Genomic DNA, 20,565 nt, shown 5'->3' with positions numbered 1-20,565 from the left:
CAACGAAGAGCTACAGCCTCCCGCATTATGATGCTAATGCAGCTAAGAATCTTTCTCAACGCTAAGCATAGCATTGTTCGTGTCCTGGAGTTGATTATCGAACGATTTCTTCATTTGAAAGACGATGTTATTGGTTACTTGAGCTTTCTTTTTCTGTCCATCGACTTTGGGTATTGTCTATGCTGTGATGGTTATTGTGGTCGTTTTGGAAATAGGTGTGGATGTGGCGAGTATTGCTGCGATTTCTTTTATGGTAAGTAAGGTTACGGGAGTATTTTTAGTTACTTCTTATTGCATTCCACCCACCCGTTTCCCTATCGCAATGGTGCCCAAACTTTTTCTACCTAAGGGCCGCACTTCATATTGAAAGGATTCTTGCGGCCAGGATACAACGTTTTGCATTTGAAAATATTTTTTAAAAATTGCAAATAGCATTGTTAAATACGGAAAACGAAAGAATTAAAAACCAAAAATTGTTGTCATTACTATGCTTTTTTTTTTTTCAAATGCATTTGCTTTTCAGAAACCAATTTCTGAATGTTTGGTTCCAAATTTTGGACACTGTAATGAATCGTGCTTTTAGGTTTGTAAAACTAAACAAAACCACTGGCCACACGGATCAGCTTCGCAGACCGTAGATTATACCACACCACGACTTCCCTATGGTTTGGGGTCAAAATGTCGCCACCGAAATGTCGCGGGACAAAATGTCGCGGCCAAAATGTCGCCGGGCCAAAATGTCGCCGGTCCAAAATGTTGCCGGCCCAAAATGTCGCAGGGCCAAAATGTCGCCGGGCCGAAATGTCGCCGGTCCAAAATGTCGCCGGTCCAAAATGTCGCCGGTCCAAAATGTCGCCGGGCCAAAATATCGCCGATCCAAAATGTCGCCGGGCCAAAATGTCGCCTGTCCAAAATGTCGCCGGTCCAAAATGTCGCCGGGCCAAAATATTGCCGATCCAAAATGTCGCCGGTCCAAAATGTCGCCGGGCTAAAACGTCGCCTGTCCAAAATGTCGTCGGGCCAAAATGTCGCCGGGCCAAAATGTCGCCTGTCCAAAATGTTGTAGATCCAAAATTCGTTTATTCAGTTGGTAAGAAAAATTTAAATGTACAAAAATGATGTTTAACACCAAATTTGCAGAATAAATGGTTACTGCCTTTAATGAATGTCTCCGTTAAAAATGGGACTGAAATAACTGAGTTTCATGATAAATTCTAAAAAGATTATTCCGTTTAGATTCGCAACTCTCGGCTGTTTTTCAGCAAACAAATAGAATACAAGCGTTACGTTATCTTATTTCTTGTGACTCGCTATCTACCAACTGTAAAACGTTCTGACGGTGTTCAGTTCTGACGTTCGCTAAATTATTTTAAAATTTTCTTCAAGAATAGTGTGCGTTTGTATGTGACCAATTTTTTGGGGACATTCTACGTCAAAACCTGTAGTAAGAATTCGAACGGTACCCGCAAGTACCCATATATGATTTAGGGCTGCGTGGTTTTTTGCGTCAATTCGTTCAAGATAGTGGAGTAACTGAACGTTTTCATCGATATGCGTGACTGTCATTGCTCAAAAAATGATGAAGGGAATCAAATAAAATGTTAGGAAGCAGCAGAGGGACAGATTTTGGGCTCGATAACACCAGAGGGTGGAGCAATCGAATGTTTTTTTCCTTTCTTTTTTATTATCTGTGATTGATATATCTCAAAAAGTAATACAGTAGACCCTCGTTTTCAGCGGGTTTATTTTACGCGGTTTCGATTATACGCGGTTGAAGATTTGACACCTTTATTTTATTTACGCAGATGAGTTTCGGTTTTACGCAGATGCGGCAATGCAAACAGGTAACATTTTCCGCTCTTTCAAAACCCAAGCTCCTAAAGATTGCAGATTACACGTAACTAACTGCATTTTGGCATGCTAATAATCGAACTTGGGACCTTGGAGACATTTTATGCGATTGGTTCCAGAGCTTTTTCCATCAGAAGTAAAGTGATTAAACTCACACAGTTCAGAACTCACTGGAAGAAGAGCTTTTAGGAGTGACAAAGGAGGTCAAAACCAACGCGGATACCGACTCCGGTGACACACAACCAAAAACGCTCACATTGAAAATTTTCGAACCATCCGTAGACAATAGGAATGATCTTTCTGATTTGTTAGTGAAAGAAGATTCTATCATGGAAATGACGCAAGTGATCATGGATGAGTTAATGTTAAGCAAAGAATTGGAGGAAAAATTCTTAATGACTACCAAAAAACTATCATAGTCAGCCAGGGGCGGCAAGTAGGGGGGGCAAGAGGGGGCGGTCGCACCCCCAAATTTTTTGGGCAGAATGATAGAAAATGGGTGAATTCAATTTATGTAAGTCGGATATCAATGTTCATTAAAGGAAATCTCGCTAGTTCTCAGCAACTATTTGATGAAACTGGACACATTCTCAGACTAGAAAAAGTGTTTTTCGTTATTTGGATAATGTCTTAGAAATTCATGAAGTATTTTCGGCTTTTTCAGAACATAGAAAACTGATAGAGAACCTTGGTTAAATTTAACTAAAGAAGAGATTTTCTCATATAGGCTAAGTATTTCATACTTGTGTGCCCAGTGTAACGATGGTATGTTTAATATGAGAGGCCCGTGCAAAGTGGTGTGGCAGCATGGTTTTCACAAAAAAATTAATTGATATTTTACATTCATTTTTACACTCATTTTTTAAGTGTATATTTATTTAATGAGTGTTCATCACTTTTTTTTTGCTAGAACCACGTTTCAGCTGCTCAATGCATTATTTGCTTTCATAGAAACTTCTTAAAAATGCATGTGATTATTGAATATTTAAAAACATATCGACAAATACCTTTTATGGGGCTCTATAATTATGCAACCTCGGAGTGACACAAGATGGTCTTCAAGAGTTAAAACTATAAAATTATTTCTCTATCTTCAAGGCAGTGCTTTGACGACTGGAAGAATTATTGCCAAACGATTCTTTCAATGATGAAAAAGCTCATGCCCTTTAGCATGTATGACTTCGTTTGAATTTGTGTTCAATTTGTTTGTATTGAGGAAAGTTTTTGAAAAATGCTTTACTCTATCAAAATATCTTCAATCCTCTACCCTTAATTTTGGGACTATCCAAGCCACAGTTCAATCTACAATTGATCTGTGCACCATACTGCAATAGTTCAATCAACAATTGAAACTGAAAATAGATTTTACATAGATGTATATTTCAATCAATGGTGAAACTTGTCGAAAAAATTCTGTATGGTTGGCTTTATATTATCTGGATTGTATTTTGAAAACTAAAAATAAAATGTTTCAATTATGAGTAAAATTTTTAGCATGAGGCAAGAAAAATTACAAGCAATATACCAACAGACCGCTTATTATATCAAGAGACTGCAGTTTTGTCCTTGTTATGGACTCATCAGTCTGGAATAGTGAACAACAGAGCTGGAGGCAGATGACATCTCATTGAAGCTGAGAGCGCCGACGAGACTAGATTTTTCAATGATGAAAAATTTTGAAGTTGCCTGGGTGATTTTCAAGAATAAGATATAAAAAGTGTTTTCATACATAACTTGGGTACTTCAATTATGTTTTAACTATTCCAATCAACTTAGCTAGTAGGATTTTTTTGTGTCTCAAGAGGTTAGATAATTATTTTTGAAGCACAATAGGGAAAAAAAAAAACTTTTCTTCTTAGCTCTAGTGGCAAAACAGCACCACACTGGGCACTGATAGATTAGTAACACGATTCCTTGCTCTTCCGAATTCCAAAAATCACACATTAAAACTTTTCCAACGGGTATAAAAACTTTAGTATCAAGACATTTTGTATGATAATTATTAGAAAATGAATCAAAATTTTAATTGTTTCTAAACACTAATTTTTATTCATATTAAATCGCTTTTATGACCACTTCCTGTTAGCTAATGTGTGTTCGGTACCGCAGTGTGGTAATGCATATTTAAGAAACTTGACCCCCCAAAGGAAATGCTGAAATGCCGCCCCTGTAGTCAGCTCTTCTTCATAAACAGAACACAAAATTAGTTTGTTTTCTTTATGCATATTGTGCATAAAAATTGATATAAGTACACATTAAACTTATTATACAATTAGTCATCACTAGAATGAAGTATTTTTTTTTAATCTACGGAACCTAATTCCTATTTTGACACTAATATTAGGTCTCAATTTACGCGGTTTCGATTTACGCAGCATTTCCGTGGAACATAACCCCCGCGTAAAACGAGGGTCTACTGTACAAGGGTTAAGACAAAATTTGGTCTACAGGTATATCTTAAAGGGCGAGTTGCTCATTTATTTTTGGCTTCAGTCATCCCAAAAGGATGGATCACAGAATAATTTTTATCGTTTTATGTGACTGCTATATCTCAAGAAGTAATGCGAGGATTCATACAAAAATGTAGTATACAAGTGAAATTAAACGAAAACAAGCCTTATTTTCGTTCTAAGTTGAGTTTCGTAATCGTTTACGTGAGTCAGTGTAATTAAATAAACAATGAAAAATATACTGAATTTATATATGAGAGGTTGAGCATGATATCAATAAAATCTAAATTAGCCGTGTATTCCTTTCATTTTTGTAGCACTTTAACTAGCGTGAGTGTTAAATAAAAACTGAGTTTGCATTCTTATATAATTTGCGTAGTAAAAATTCACTAATTAAAACAGCAATTTTTTCTGAGAGAGAAAAACTTATTTGTTTATTATTATTATTATCAATATTCTTTTCTTTCTGAATTACCAAGATATATTGAGCTGGAACTATTACTTTTTGAAACTCATTTTAAAAATAAGTCTAGGTCAAAATTGATCTGAATAATCTCATTGATATCAGTTATTTCACCCTACATTATGAAATTTTTTCTTTTCTATTTAAAATTGGAAAATGTGATTAGCTGACAAGCGCTACTTCGCATGCATGAAAGTATCCTCTTGAAAACCTTCAATAAAATAGCTGTTTTGAAATTGTCCCTTGATGTTCTATCGAATATATAAATTTCATGAATGTTGAGAATTGAAAATATTTGTCATCACGAAGAGTCGTTTTTCAAAAATCTGAAAGAAAGACACCTGTTTTAGCAGTTACGGGTTTCATTGATTTCAAAAGATTTGACGGTGAACATTTCGACGTAATTTCAGAATTTTACTCATAAGAGATGGGAGTTCCCACGGCAGTTTTGATCCTACTTTAACCAACGTATATCTCACTGAAAACGTAGTTTTTTTTTTTTTTTTTACAGTTCTTAGGGTTATGTTGATAAATCTATGAGAAAATTAAATTTCATTAAGATACTTTTCTACTTTATTTCCACCCTGGCCCGTGATTTCGAATTTTTCCAGTGAAAGGGGAGAGGGAGGATAACGGGCGTATGTATAACCAATGCAAATTTCATAGGATTGCTATAAAAACCACTCCCACTTGTATATAAAAAAAATTCAAAGTCGAGGGCCATCCAAAGTCGAGGGGGTCCCCTAAATGACTGACCTGTCGCTACCGTAATAATATGTTAGAGTGAAGGAGTTATTTGTTTTTACTTCATTACGCCAAAAAATACAAACCGCCTATTCTCTTGCCATATTCAAATTGCGCCTCACTATTCTTTCATTCGCGTTTAGAACAGTTTAGTTTTACTTCCATACCAATTTTTTGTCTGAATCCTTGCGTTACATCTTGATCCTTTATGTTACATCTTGAGTATTATTATTAATCAGATTAAACGAGAAAGAGAATTCCGTTGCAGCAGCCTTTCACATGTTTACGTTTGTAATAGTATACAGAAAAACGTATGTTTTTCTGAAAACTATTAATTTTCTGGAATTAATCTGATGTTTACGAATTAAGACAGGAGAAAACGTTTGGAATTTTTGAAGGAACTTACTTTGAAAGGCAATTAATATTCTTTCGCAACTTTTATGCTGGAAAGCATCGACGTACATTTAAATTTTTCGTACAAATTGAACTAGCGAATTTTAGGCCGGCGACATTTTGGACCGGCGACATTTTGGACTGGCGACATTTTGGGCCGGCGACATTTTGGACGGGCGACATTTTGGACCGGCGACATTTTGGACTGGCGACATTTTGGACCGGCGACATTGTGGACTGGCGACATTTTGGGCCGGCGACATTGTGGACCGGCGACATTTTGGACCGGCGACATTTTGGACCGGCGACATTTTGGACCGGCGACATTTTGGACCGGCGACATTTTGGACCGGCGACATTTTGTACCGGCGACATTTTGGACCGGCGACATTTTGGACTGGCGACATTTCGGGCCGGCGACATTGTGGACCGGCGACATTTTGTACTGGCGACATTTTGGGCCGGCGACATTTTGGGCCGGCGACATTTTGGCCGCGACATTTTGTCCCGCGACATTTTGGCCGCGACATTTTGGGCGTATACCCTTCCCTATCGTAACCACATGTAGTTTGAAATTTCGTTTTGAGACATTTCCGCGGGAGAGTATAGAGTTTAGCATGCAGTGACACCTCGGAGACGTCAGTTTAACGGTAGGTGACTTGAATAACATCTCGAGGACATATGAGTTTACAGTGGCATGTGTAATATGACTTCTCTCAGATCGTATGAACCTAAAGTTGACTGATTTCTTCATTTAAGACTACTTAACTATAGGTTACTTGACTTTTCTTGATAGACAACGGCTATTGTCTGTGCTGTGATTGTATTAGAGGTTTCGGAAATAGGTTGAGAATGTGGTTAATATTCCTGCAATTCTTTTATGGTAAGTGAGGCTACGGAAATATCTTCAATTACTTCCTTTGCATTAATTTTTACTACACAATGTCGTCTCGAAGACGTCAAACCGTAACGGCAAATGAGTTCCAGAGACGTTAATCTATAACGGCAAATGAATTCCACGACATCGTAAAGACATGAGTCCCCCCCCCCCTACAATGGCACTTGAAATCAATTACATCTCCCAGATGTCATGATTCTGGGAGTTGTTTATCGAATGATTCCTTGAGTTAAAAGTTGCCTTTGGCAACTTGAGTTTTCTCTTTCTGTGGATTGACTTTAGCTGATGTCTGTTCCGGTAGTCGTAGAGGATGTTTCGGAACTTGTGGACATGGCAAATATTGCTCAGATTTCTGTTATGGTAAGGGTCATTCCATTTTAAATCAACAAATGGGGTGCGCATCACCATTTTTGATCTTGATGAAAATTTGCATGTGCATTCCTTTTATTTTCTAGACCTCAAAAAAATAAATATTTTATTTTTAAAAAATTTACCCTTTGATATATAGGCCATTTTTGTTGTTGGCAACAGCAAAAATAGGACATTTTGATGCTTTGTCTTATGGACAATAACTTTTTTCTATCAAAGCTTTTGAGCTCAAACATAGCTCATTGGAAAGCTAAGAAAAAGATCTTTTCATACATGATATCAATAAATTTCAGATTTAAAAAAAATACCAATTTTTTCAAAGTCAAAGTTCGGGATGAAAAACTATTTTTTTACCACTTTTGAAAATTAAAAACCCCATGAAGGGTTTAGAATAACAAGCCCTATTTTTCATCATATATTTATATGCATGGTTACTTATTGTATAAAAAAATTGGCATGTTACTCCGCCCCCTTTATGAGATATGCTCCAACAAAGTTGCAAATTTTCAAAAAAATCCAGTTTTCAACGCTAAGAAAATGCATGTGGGGGCAAAATAAAATTTTTTTATTTGTGGTATTTTAAGTACTTTTTACCAACTTTCTAACAAAATAAAAGTTGCTCTGTTATTCAAAGGTGTTTGGTAAATATAAGGGTCTGAGTTTTCAAATAATTGCACTGAAACAACGCAATTAGTTTCCATTTTTTAAATCTTAGTTTTTTATTGAAATATGTGTTCCCCTTGCAAGAATTATAGGTTAAGTGTTGTGAAAAACTTGGAACACCTGAAGAGCCACAATTTCATTGCCAGTAAGCAAGCAGAGTTTTTAAAATAAAAAAAAGACGCTCTGGATAAGGGCATGGGTGACTATAGGCAAAATTTTAAGGGGGGGGGGCTCAGATATTTTCCTCATGAGTTAGCAGGATAGTTTCTCTGTAGAAACCGATTTCAGTACCAATTAGAGTTTATAAAATTTAATTTTAAAAAATAACTTATTCGTTAATGACAAAAAAGAAATGTTTTTGCATTTTTGCAAAGAAAAAAGTTCTAAAAGCAAGGAAGTTCTAATTTCTAAGGGAGAGGTTGAACCCCTACTTGCCCCCTCCCCCTCCTCTCATATGGGCTCTTTTGGATAAGGTAGAAGTTTTGGAACTTGGAGACTTCTCAGAAAATTTTTCTTGTGTTTTCCAAGATGAGATCCGGACCTATCACTGGTCAGGTGTTCAGTGCACACTTCATCCTTTTGTTGTATACTGGCAAAAAAATGGAAATGTTCAAGCTGAAAGTTTTTGCTTTGTAAGTGATTACCTGGAACCAGTTATCCCTACCGCAAATATCCTTGTTGAAAAAATTAAGGCGGACCACTCTTCAGTTTCATAATTAACTTACTTTTCAGATGGGTCTGCTGCACAATATGAAAACAGAAAGAACTTCATTAACCTCAGCCACCATAAAGAGAACATTGGTATAAAAACATAGTGGCATTTTTTTGCTATGTCCCATGGGAAAGGCCCATGCGATGGGATTGGTGGAACAGTAAAGAGGCTTGTTCGAAAGGCTAGTTTACAGCGCCCAATTAATAATCAAATCTTAAATCCATTAGATGTACATGATTATTTCACCAAACATATTAATAGTTTAACATTTTTCTATGTTTCCTCTGATGTTAAGACATTAGCAAAGGATCTTGAAAAAAGATATAAAGCATCATTGCCATTACCCAAGCTACATTCCTATCAACAGACATAACATTCATGTGAGACGCGCGTCTGTTCCTTCAGATTTTACAATTTTTCAGGTCATGAAAGACGAACCTGCTGAACAAAAAGCAAGAATCCGAAAGAAATTAATCAGATTATGTTTGCTGTGTGTATGATAGTGACTGGTGGCTAGGAGAAGTGTTGGAAGTAAAAGTATTCAAAGAAGAATACAGGATCCACTTGTTCATCCTAAAAGGCCTGGAACATCATTTAAAAAATGACCAAACTTGGGTTCAGTTGCAAGACATTTTTAAAATCTGGATTGCATCAGAACTATGGTCTGAACAAGGAAGAGGTCACAATATCACACCTGTGATGAGTGATTATTTATCAACTCTTCTTCGCGAGAGAAAATACTAAAGAAAATAGTATTGAAAGATTTATGATCCTTACTGTTAAAAATGTTAAATTGTCTTTTTAAAGTTCAAATGCAATACGGCATAACTCATCTTAGTCTTTTTTCTAACCATTTAAAACAAAGAATAAGGTATATAATTACATTTCAATAACGAGCTGATGTGTGCATCACATGACTTCCTTTTACTCCAATTTAATGTCATTTCCCCATTATTCGCTATTTTAATGTGATTCAATATTTATTCTCTAAATATCACCAACAATGGCCAAATTGAAACAAAAAAAAAAAAAAAAAAAACTCCGCCAAATTTGTCGCCAAGTTGGCGACAAAACTTGGCGACCAAAAGACTGGCGATATATCGCCAAGTGTCCGACAAATTATAACGCCACTTGAGTTTACATCGAAATTAACAATGATTTCCCCCCAAAAAGGTGCAAAAGACCCCCTTAGGAACATCCGAAAGCAACCAAAAGGGGAGGTGCACAACTAGACCCCACTACGAGTCTATGTACCAAATTTCAACTTTCTAGGACATACCATTTTTGAGTTATGCGAGATACATACGCACATACGCACATACGCACATACACACATACGCACATACATACAGACGTCACGAGAAAAGTCGTTGTAATTACCTCGGTGATGGTCAAAATGGATATTTCGCGTGTCTATACATTCTTAGGCACTTTTCCGCATGTGGTCGAATCGAAAAAAAAACTCAACATTCATTTGGGGGTGAGCAAAATGGAAATTAAGGGCGATTTTTGAGTGAAAATTTTTTCGCGAATACAATACTTCCTTTTTTGTAAAAGGAAGTAAAAAAACTAAGATTAAAAAGTGAAAAAAAAAACTGCGTTGTTTCAGCAAAATTATTTGAAAATTCAGACCCTTATATCTGCCAAACACCTTTGAATAACAAAACAACTTTTATTTTGTTAGAAAGCTGGTAAAAACTCCTTAAAATACCACAAATAAAAAAATTTTTATCTAGCCCCCCACATGCATTTTTTTAGCGTTGAAAACCGGATTTTTTTGAAAATTTGCAACTTTGGGTGAGCATATCTCATAAAGGGGGCGGAGTAACAAGCCAATTTTTTTTACACAATAAGTAACCATGCATATAAATATATGATGAAAAATAGGGCTTGTTATTCTAAACCCTTCATGGGGTTTTTAATTTTCAAAGGTGGTAAAAAAATAGTTTTTCATCGCGAACTTTGACCTTGAAAAAATATGTATTTTTTTTAAATCTGAAATTTATTGATATCATGTATGAAAATATCTTTTTCTTAGCTTTCCAATGAGCTTAAAAGCTTTGATAGAAAAAAAAGTTATTACCAATAAGACAAAGCATCGAAATGCCCTATTTTTGCTGTTGCCAACAACAAAAATGGCCTATATATCAAAGGGTAAATTTTTTAAAAATAAAAAATTTATTTTTTTGAGGTCTAGGAAATGAAAGGAATGCACATGCAAATTTTCATCAAAATCAAAAATGGTGATACAACAACCTTTTTGAAAATTTGTTGGTTTAAAATGGAATGACCCGTAAGCGAAGCTACAGAATCTTTTTTCCGTTGTTTCTAGTTGTATAGAGTAACGTACCAGAGACCTCACTTTGAGCTTGCATATGAAATGATCCCTTGAGGACATCAGCCTACATAGCACTTGAAATGAATATTGTCGTCTTGAAAGGAATAATAACGTCCAGGTCACAATGAGACACCAAAAAGGACGTCTCTCAGACGTCATTGAATGTCAAAGAAACGTTATTGTAACTGAATGGGATTTTTTTTAGCAGTAGCTCATGAACATAGGAACATTCATTGACTAGAGTTTGCAATGTGCATAGATAAAACACTTAGCACGAATATATAAAGAGAGATTATCAGGACGTAAAATGCAAAAATAAAAAATGTAACTAGGTAAAATACAAAAAAAGTGAACATTGACGCACTAATATGAGGGATTTTGTAAGTATGTCAAAGGGTTAATGCTACTGTAAAGTGTTACAGTAACTGTAAGAGATTTTCAGTTGAAGTGGTTTATAAATACCGTTAAGCTATTGTAACAGCAAGTGGATTTATTAGTTTCTCAAAGAGCTAAAAGCGTCGAATAAAATATTTGTTAGTTGTCTCCTTAAGAACTTAATGTTTCTCAAATTCTGAGCAGATATTGTGACATATGTAGAATGGAAACTGAACTTTTTAGACCAATCGGAATACTAAAAGATATACTAGTAACTAAAAATTAACTGATCATTACTGACGTCCATTCGAAACTAATGTTCTAATTGTTTTTCGTATCGAGATTTTCTCTTGAACAGGAGTCATACAGGAGGACAACATTCGGGTCATGTAACCAGGGCTCCTAACTTGTAAGGGGACCCATATAACATATAATTGTTAAGAGCAAATACATTGTTACCGACATGTTTTTTATTATATTCATCAAAAAATCTAAATTATATTTTTGAGAAATCACGAATTGCTTATACTCATTTGACCGTAGTTGATGTTCCATGATTTGACGGTGTCAATTTCTTTTCCATTTCATTCCATTTGCAGAAACAAACTCGGCAAGTAGGGTCCTATCGCAATTTTGCAAAAACATAATTTAAATTCCAGACATCAAAATTCAAAATGCCAGAGGCTGTATCTTTGAAGCTTTCGTAATTTAGCTAAATTGAATTTTGAATTTCTAGGAGTGTTTCAAAAAAAAGTTTCAGGCTGTTTACCATTTGCTGTAGTCCAAAAAAATTTATTTAGGTAATGTGACTTAAACCATGCCCAGTCCATTAGCGAAAACATGGTGACTCTTTTTGGGGGCACCCAAATGGCTTTGTACCTAGGGCCCAGAGATCTGCAAGTCTCGGAATGAAAAATTAGGACATTTTTCTATCTATTATTCAGTGAACGGTTTGCGAATGTTAGCGGCGCATATTTCCTATTGCCCGAGGACGATGAGAAGCCTTGTCAGAAAACTAGGAGACGGGTCCTTGCCGGGAGGGGGCTTGGAATAAGAGTAGTTAGTGAAAGTTTTAAGGGAGGAGCCGGGGGGCGAATAAACAGACACGGGAGCCTTGTCTCTCAGGGGCCCTGCTATTACCTTTTAACAACTTGTTTGTGAGCTGTTAGACGAGTTTCCTCATGAAGGGGAAAATATCGATTTCCAAATTTAAGCAGAATTTTTTTTATAGTTTTTAAAAAATTAAGGGGTGTCGGTACCTTGTATACGCGTTATATTAAATTACTAAATTTTATGACCTTTTCCTCAAAGTTTTAATGGTAGAAACTTTAATTTTTATTGTTTTAAAAAGATCAAAGTGTCAACAAAAGTGAAAATTTAAAGCAATTCTGTTTAATTCATAATTTACTAAATTCAAACCAATAGTCATTTTTTAAATGAGAAAGACAATTTGTTGACCATAAAAACAGCTATTCAGGAACAAGTGAGCGTCCTAAAGAAAAATTTCACTTCAGTATAATTACGAACAGAAATAAAATGTGGTGAACATTTCAAAGTAATATGTAAAATAGTTTTCTAGATATAAGAACAGGAGTTTTTAAAATTGAAGTTTTGAGAAAATCGCTTTTGAAAGTAAAATTGTACGTACATTTTAATACATTTCCACCTCATTAATATTTAAACTGAAATAATTTTATATTACGTACAGTTATGGATTTGGTGTCGTTTGAAAGCTCTTGAATTGAATATTTTGAATACATAAAAGCTGAAAAATAATTTTCAGAAAGGTTTTAGGGTAACAAATCCCCTTACTATTTAATTTGTGTACAAGGAAGTCATGTGGTGTCCATTTTTTTCTCCGTGAAATGAGAGAATTGTTACTCATCAAACAGCACCCGCGATCAACCTGTTCAGATGCAGATCTATGCTATTGTCTTCATGCGCGTGACATTAGTAATCGTCTGGGAATGATAATTTAAATCGCTGTCGTTTTTGACATAGCTCGCCAAAGGGTCTTCTTTTCCCATTCGACCCACTTCTGCCAGAGAATTACATTCATATAAATAGTAATACATAGGGCCAGCCAACTTCAGGTACCCCTTTCTTCCCCTTCCATCTCGCAGAAGCAATTTCATTAGAAGAAAAACAGCGCGAAAAAACTTGATTTTTATCAGTGTTTGTTCCACGCCAGCTCTTTCAAGAACTGATCGCTTGCTCCGATAAGCTTGGCCATTCTATCTTCAGTAATTAAAGTGCTTGACTCCTGAGCTAAAATAAAACGTGTGGTAATAAATGGAATAACTTGCCTTAAATAGTAGTGGTAGAGAAATGATTCATGCATTGGAAGCAGATAATTATCAAGCTACTTAGGATGCTTGAGAGGTAGTTTTGACCTCTGAACTTGAATGCTGCGAAGCTTTCTGCTATCTTTTGTGCTTTGAAACTTTTAAAGAGTTATGAAGAATGATACCTTACATAAAACCATCCGGGACCGGGATTCTCAACTGCAGGTCCGAGATGAACTTGACTGATCCACGGAGATTTTTTACCTTTTTAAAGTTTTCCCATCCAAAAAATAAATTTGAGGTTTTTTTCGCGTTCACTCACAAACTCGCACGGTGGGCAAAATACTCGCACAAAGAAAGAAGTTATATCTGGTATATTTTACGCTATAGGTGGCAGTGCTGATCTCTCTAGCTTTTCTTTATAACTTTATCTTGATGCGCAAAGTGCTTCGCAATGATTAGTCTTTGTCTAATTGTTGAAGGGGAGGGGGGTTGCTAGTCGGAGCAGTCGAAGTGTGAATGTCTTCCCATCGCACAATTTCTGGTGGGACTTTTTTTTTTTTGAAGGTGCGGGGTTTTTCATGAAAGCGAATGCTCACGATTTTCGCCGAAAACTATGTTTTCTTGTCGATTGTTTCTGAATTCAAATAAAAACTTTGTCTATTATTTCGTCAAACATTAAACCAGGTACGTACTTAAATGGAGTAAAACAAATCTCATCAAAAACAACCCTGTTGTAAAAATTTCGCCGCCAAGAAAACCTTTAACTTTTCCAAAGAAAAAAAGGCCTTCATCCAAAACCCTCAGCCTTAAAAAGTTATATCTAGTTTGCCCGCCAAGTATCTGCCAAACTATCATCCTCCTTGTTCTCCTCTTTCATCACACTTACTTCCGTTAGAACCTCCTCCCACCTTCAACTCCTCCAAAATTTATATAGATCCTTTAAATTGTTTATCCTGTTCGGCGGGAAGCTTTTCAAAGTGAAGTGGTTGTTTGGTGAGCAAAAAGCTTCCAAACCAGAAGACCAGAAGTGGTATCTATATTTAAAAGAATGGGCTTGATTCACTCATTGATTTTGAAGCAAAGCAATCATATATTTAGCTCTTTTTTCCACGACTTCAAACTTTGACCCCTACTCAAGAACAAACAAATCAGTTTTTTAGAAAAAGAAATTTCACTTTTTTATATCATAGTACCACTAACACATCCTGAAAATTTTACGAAAATTGAGGACATGAACTATTAAAAGTGTCCAGCTCTAAAAAAAAAAATTCTTAACTTCTTAATCTTTACTTCTTCAAACATTAAAAATTAGGCATAATTTTTTGATTTTTTTCTTTTTCACAGCTATCAGCGAAAAATAAGCAAACGTGTCACATTTTTGCTGTCATTCAAAATATTACTTTAAAACAAATGGGTTTTTGAATTCCTTCCGTGGTGCGCAAATGCTCCGCGCGGGTCAACTAATAAGTTTTTAGCGAAAGTGCTTTTATGAATCTGAACTAAAGTAAGCATAGTGGCTCAGGTGAAAAAAAAATACTTGAGGTTTTCAAAAATACAGAGAAAGTGAAGAATGGAAGCAGGGCCGTCCCGAAGGGGGGGGGGCGAGTGGGGCAACCGCCCCGGGCGCCACGAAATGAGGGGGCGCCGCAAGGCGACCCTCGTTTCGACGGAACACGACGACGTTCACACGAAATGAGGGGCGCCCTGCGGTGCCTCTTTTCGTATAAAATACCCCGATTGTATAAAATTAGGGGCGCCTTACGGCGCCCCCTCATTTTAGGTAACATAGATACGCAGCCATAGACACACAAAATAAAGAATCATTGCAATGGTTCTCTATTTTGTTCTATGGCACTAAAATTTTCCTGTCTCTCAGTCTCCAAAGCATTCGTTTCCTTTGTATCATTGAAACAGATACAATTTCTGAGAACATAACTGTTTAGAATCAAACAAAAGGCACTTATTTGGTCTAGTTCTCGCCATTTTTGCTTCAGTTTTGCCCCTGCATGCAGTGACGTAACGAGAGAAATTTTTTAAGGGGTCACTTAGAAAAAAAATGTTTTTTTTTATTGATCGGATAGGAAAAATGTCAAAAGGTGTCCGGTCAAAATTTCGCAGCTTTTAGTTTTAAAAACGCAATTTTAGCCTTAAAACGCGATTATAGGCCATGTTTATTGACGTTAGGGTTCAGAGATTGTTTCCGATCGATTATTTTTTTAAATAGATTAAAATCAATTCCTTCTCCCCCTGAAGTTTTCGAAATTGAAGTTTCAAAAACGCAGCTTTAGACAAACTTGGAAGATTTGATGGATAGGAGGATCTGGAGCATCTCCCAGGAAAATTGTTCAAAATTATGGTCAAAAAATTAAAGCAGTGTTTTACTTTCAGGAGCTATCCCACTTAAATTTTTTGTAAGTGTCGTTTGAAAAACCCATTGCTTGTATATATTAAAGAAAGGCGGCATGGGGGCGAATATTTTCTTACTCAGTTCTTAAAAGCAATTTGCAAGGCCATATTTTGTAATATTAGGGCCAGTGATTTTTCGAAATTATAGCTCCAAAAACGCAATTCTGAGCGATTTTCGGTGTTGAGTGTTTTCGGGTTTCTCCCTAAAACTTACAAATATTTTATGTAAAAGATTAACATCTTTGTTTATAACATATAAGAAAGCTGATATTAAATTGGTACAAGTAAAACCAAAAAACTCTTGAAAAGAATCATTGGATGAGTTCAGATAGAAATTTAATTTTGATGTAATGTATTTCGAAAAATACATTTTCTCTTTATAATCAGCGAATTATATTCGTGTTCTTAGTTTGATCAATATGAATAACCAATTCATTTTTAATTGTTTGTTTTATATCTAGTGGGATAACATTTTACTAGATAAATATTTGGATTTTTAACATTTCCGTTTTTCGAAAAATATTTGGAGCATTAATGTTTTACCAATATCAAAAACAGATTCATTGCTTGTGTTTTAATTTGTATTATGCATAGCCCTTTGATTGTTCTGTTTATCAATGTGTAAAATATTCAAGTATGTACTATGCACTGATGCTGTAACTAACTTGAGTTTTCTGTGTGTATAGGAGGGGGCGCGACAGGAAACTTTCGCCCCGGGCGCCGTCAGCTCTTTGGACGGCCCTGAATGGAAGCATATCATAAATAAATATTAGGAAGCAATAACTCACTCAAAAAGGGGGAGAACACTCATTACAATTTATCAAAATGACTAAGACTGGAAAACAACTAAATTTAAAAAAAAAAAAAAAAACAGTTTAAGGCTGTTATTCAAAAGAATATTCATTAAAAACGTGGAAAAGACTGAGAATTGGTATCGAATGTTCTTGGTGAGTGCAGTTTTTTAGATTGTACTCTTTTTTAATTTTGCCGTAAGGACACGTGATCTTGCGCAATGGAAAAAAAAGTTGTCGTTGGATTACATCGCTGAAAATTTCACTCAAAAATTGTTTCGCATTCTCTAATAGAATGTAAGCCCCCTGAACTCTCGTTTCAGAGCGAACCTTTTTTAAACAACATAAAAATGTTTCTAGTCATTTTGTATTCTTACTGCATGTAGTAAAATATTATATGCATGTAGAAAATATTCTATTTATATAGAAGTAAATACTAAACTACTATATGTTTCTGTTTTACAAGATTTGTTTTAGTCCCTTTGAGATTTCCCACCCCAAAGCAGCCATTTTCCTTTCATATTTTATGTTTTAAAATGCAGGGCTCGTAGGAAGGTTAAAGGAAAAAAATTATGAATTTTTACGCGGATAGAATCTTGCTCTATTTGCATATTCCCGGGATTTTGTACAAAGATACAGCGGCGTAGAAGAGCAATAAAATAATTTCTCTGGCTTGTTGTTTGCCAGGCTTGCAAAATTCAGTCTGCTTTACGCATCATTTGTTGCTTGAGACTCGAATGCAATTCACTTTGGATGTCTGCCAAAGCCACAAGTCTAGTGGCTGATCTCCAAATTTCTAAATCGAATCGAACAAATACATTGCTTAAGGTTTGTGCGATCCATAAAATTCCTTCCTTTTAAAGTGATTAAGATATTGCACAGCTCTTTATTGTCTTGAATGGTTTTGAAATATTAAATTATTTTTTTAGTGATTTTAGAACATCGGAGCGGGGCTACCTTCCTGAAAAAGTGGCGGAGATGTGTGTGATAGCCATTCCTTTTTCAAGTGGTTTCAGATTATCTGCAGCTAGCGAGGATCCAGTTGGTTTGGAAATTGGTTCATGTTTGAGTTACCACATGAATTTCGAACTTCTTTTCAGATACCACATGAATTTAGGAACACTCAGAGGGGTGGGTCATGGGGGTCATTTCTCCCCCCCCCCGAATAAGTGACCAAAGATAGCCAAAAACTGGGTTCAGAGGATTTCTATATCGAAAAATTGACCCCTGACCCTCCATTTTAGCTCAAAAATGACACTTCTGACACCCCCGCCTTCTGTAAATGATCCCCTCTAAAACCAGAAGCTTGATCCGCTCTTGCTGTAAAGCTCTTTTTTAAAGCGAATTGAAGCCCTACGACCCTCGACAGTTTGCTTTTAGGAATTTAGGTCGTTGAAAAGGTCTTTGTAATTTGAAAGCAATTTAAAGGCTCTTCGTCATTTTAAATCCTTGATGGAATTTTTTTTTTCTTTAATTTGAAAAGATCATACTGCAGAATTTCGGAAGTTCGCAATTTTGCTGTGAAAATCTACAAAACCCATGAATAAATTAGAAAATGCTGCTTTGGATGAGTCAATAAGATAGTCTTTTCATGGATCATGTAAGGATCATAAAGAGCGTAACAGAATGCCCTTCCCGCTTTGAAAAGGTTACAAAAATAATACGAATATAGCAACAAATATTATATTACCTGATTAAAGAGACATTAAAATTTTTAATTGCCCATTGTTTTGTACAGGAAAACTCTTAACAGCGTTGATTTTTTTTCGATATTTTTAAAATAAACAGTTTCGCAATTGCAGAAATATTCATTGGTCTAAATTTTCAAACAAGCTGGGGTCAATTCTCCCCTTCCTCCCTCCCTTACTCACACACAAACCTGGAATCATCGAGAAAGAATAAAAAGTAGTAGTAGCTTTCAAATCTTGAAGTAAGGATCTCAAAACACGTGATATATTTTAAAACATTGTAAGAAATCGGGTTTCTTTCATTCCTTTTATGTAAAACGTCTCCCATCCGTTGTAATTGAATATGTGACTTGGGATCTTTGTCTTAACGTTTCCTAAATCAGGGATTGAACTTGCTCCAGTTACCAATACCTGCTCTAAGCCTGGGATTTGTTCATGAGTTCCTAAAAAAAACAAGCTTCCTCTTCGTAGAACAGGATAATTTTTGGACTATGAGCAATCATTTTCAATCGTCAACAAGCTCGCCAAACTTAAACCCCATATGAGTGTTTTTCAAAATAGGATTCCTTGAAAGATCATTTGTTCGTAATCCTTATGCCACGTGATCTAGTTACTACGAAATAGCACTGCGGCACTCGCTACCTTTTATGGTACATGTTGAGGCGGGTCTGGAAAGAAGCTGATTTTCGAGTTTATCAGACGTTTTAAAACGCTGTAATTTGATACCTGTAATATACGTATTTGGATATTGAAAATTGAGCGGATAACTAGTGGAAGCATATATGAGCCTATAAGACACTGATGCTTTTCCTTGGACACCCTTAGCACTCTGAAAGGGTAAACTTCTCTCTGTCCAGAGTTACATTAATAAATGAATCGATATTCTTCGAGTAAAAATTTTTAAATTCTCGTTCTCTCTATTCTTGAGGTTTTCTATTCCTCGACTTCCAGAGGGTTCTGAGACACTAATGAATAGAACATGTAGTCTTTAGCAAAATCAATTTCCATGGTTTCACCCTCTTACACTTCCTTTTGAGGCATTTGGAAGATTGTAAGGTATTTTTTTTTCTAATCCATTTAGTGGTCTGGAAGTGCCAAAAGTTCTAGCTTGGTGCATTGCCATTTATCGATGCATTAGCCTCATCATGACTACAGAAAATTAATTTTTGTGTTAAAATTATTGATCAATGTTTTGCGCAAAGAAGACATTTAACATTGTGCTGTTTTGAACATTAGGTGAAATACATTCAGAATAAGTTTTAATCTACACGCAAGGCTTGACCACTACTAATATTAAAATATACGTAATTTCCGAAATGCAAATTAAGGTACTACTCTACTCGGAACACACTTTTGGAGACCTTGTTATAGAGAACTTTACTTAAAAATAATGTAATGACACTTTTAATGCAATTTCTTGTTCAATTAACATTAATAACGGACTAGAATTAATACTCCAAACTACTAGTACAAAATTCCATAATATTTTTATGTGTAATATTTTAACGAAATCTTAAATTACAAAACTAATATAAAATTCGTTTATCAGAATGATGTACTAAAATTAAGAACAAATGGCGCAAATTTTGTTTTTAGGGTTCATCGGAAAGTTTTTTCTGGAGTTTCAGTAATTTACCATACAGTTTGAATTTGACCTAATCTGCCAAACGAAATTGGGTGTTAAGAGCTCAAGTGGTGCATATAACCACCCATTATCCTTTCTAATTCGTAACCGTACCAGAGTTACTGTAAGTAGGAAAAAAAATGAGCCAAAAAAAAAACTTCCGAGATTAAAACCATTTTTTAAAATTCCTGGAAAATCTACACACAATAAGTATGTATTTGGAAAGAGCAGAGAAAATCCTTTAAAATGACTTTTTTTTTTCCATTGAGGTAGTTACATTTTTTATCAAACTACAAGCTTTGGAACATTCCAAGTATTTAAAGTTGAATTGTCTCCAAACTCTGTAAACGGCAGCAGTATACCATCATTCTCATGATAAATCATCAAAATACTTTATAAAAATAACTTTTCCTTATTTTCTTAAACATTTTGTTTTAGTAATTTTATTTTTGAAAGCCTACCTAACAAATTCAAATGTAAAGAGAAATGGGGCTCTAAAACTTGAAAGCCCC

At 35.5% G+C, this 20,565-nt stretch overlaps 1 protein-coding gene across 2 annotated transcripts in view; it reads left to right on the top strand.

Moving 5' to 3' along the window:
* Positions 1-20,565, top strand: part of LOC129222317 (Golgi-associated plant pathogenesis-related protein 1-like) — a 50,756-nt gene that overhangs the window by 11,515 nt on the left and 18,676 nt on the right. Inside the window, exon 1 of one of the 2 annotated variants that reach the window (XM_054856811.1) lies at positions 7-253. The exons of the other annotated variant lie outside the window; for it this stretch is intronic. Within the exon in view, the coding sequence (XP_054712786.1) occupies positions 28-253 (226 nt within the window). The 5' untranslated portion in view covers positions 7-27. Of the gene's footprint in view, positions 1-6; positions 254-20,565 lie in introns of those variants that run through there. 2 annotated transcript variants of the gene reach the window in all.

Source organism: Uloborus diversus, chromosome 5 (genome assembly GCF_026930045.1).
Source record: "Uloborus diversus isolate 005 chromosome 5, Udiv.v.3.1, whole genome shotgun sequence".
Lineage (NCBI taxonomy): Eukaryota > Metazoa > Arthropoda > Arachnida > Araneae > Uloboridae > Uloborus > Uloborus diversus.
The sequence above is the reverse complement of the archived record's forward strand: the minus strand, read 5'-3'. Positions and strand labels throughout refer to the sequence as shown.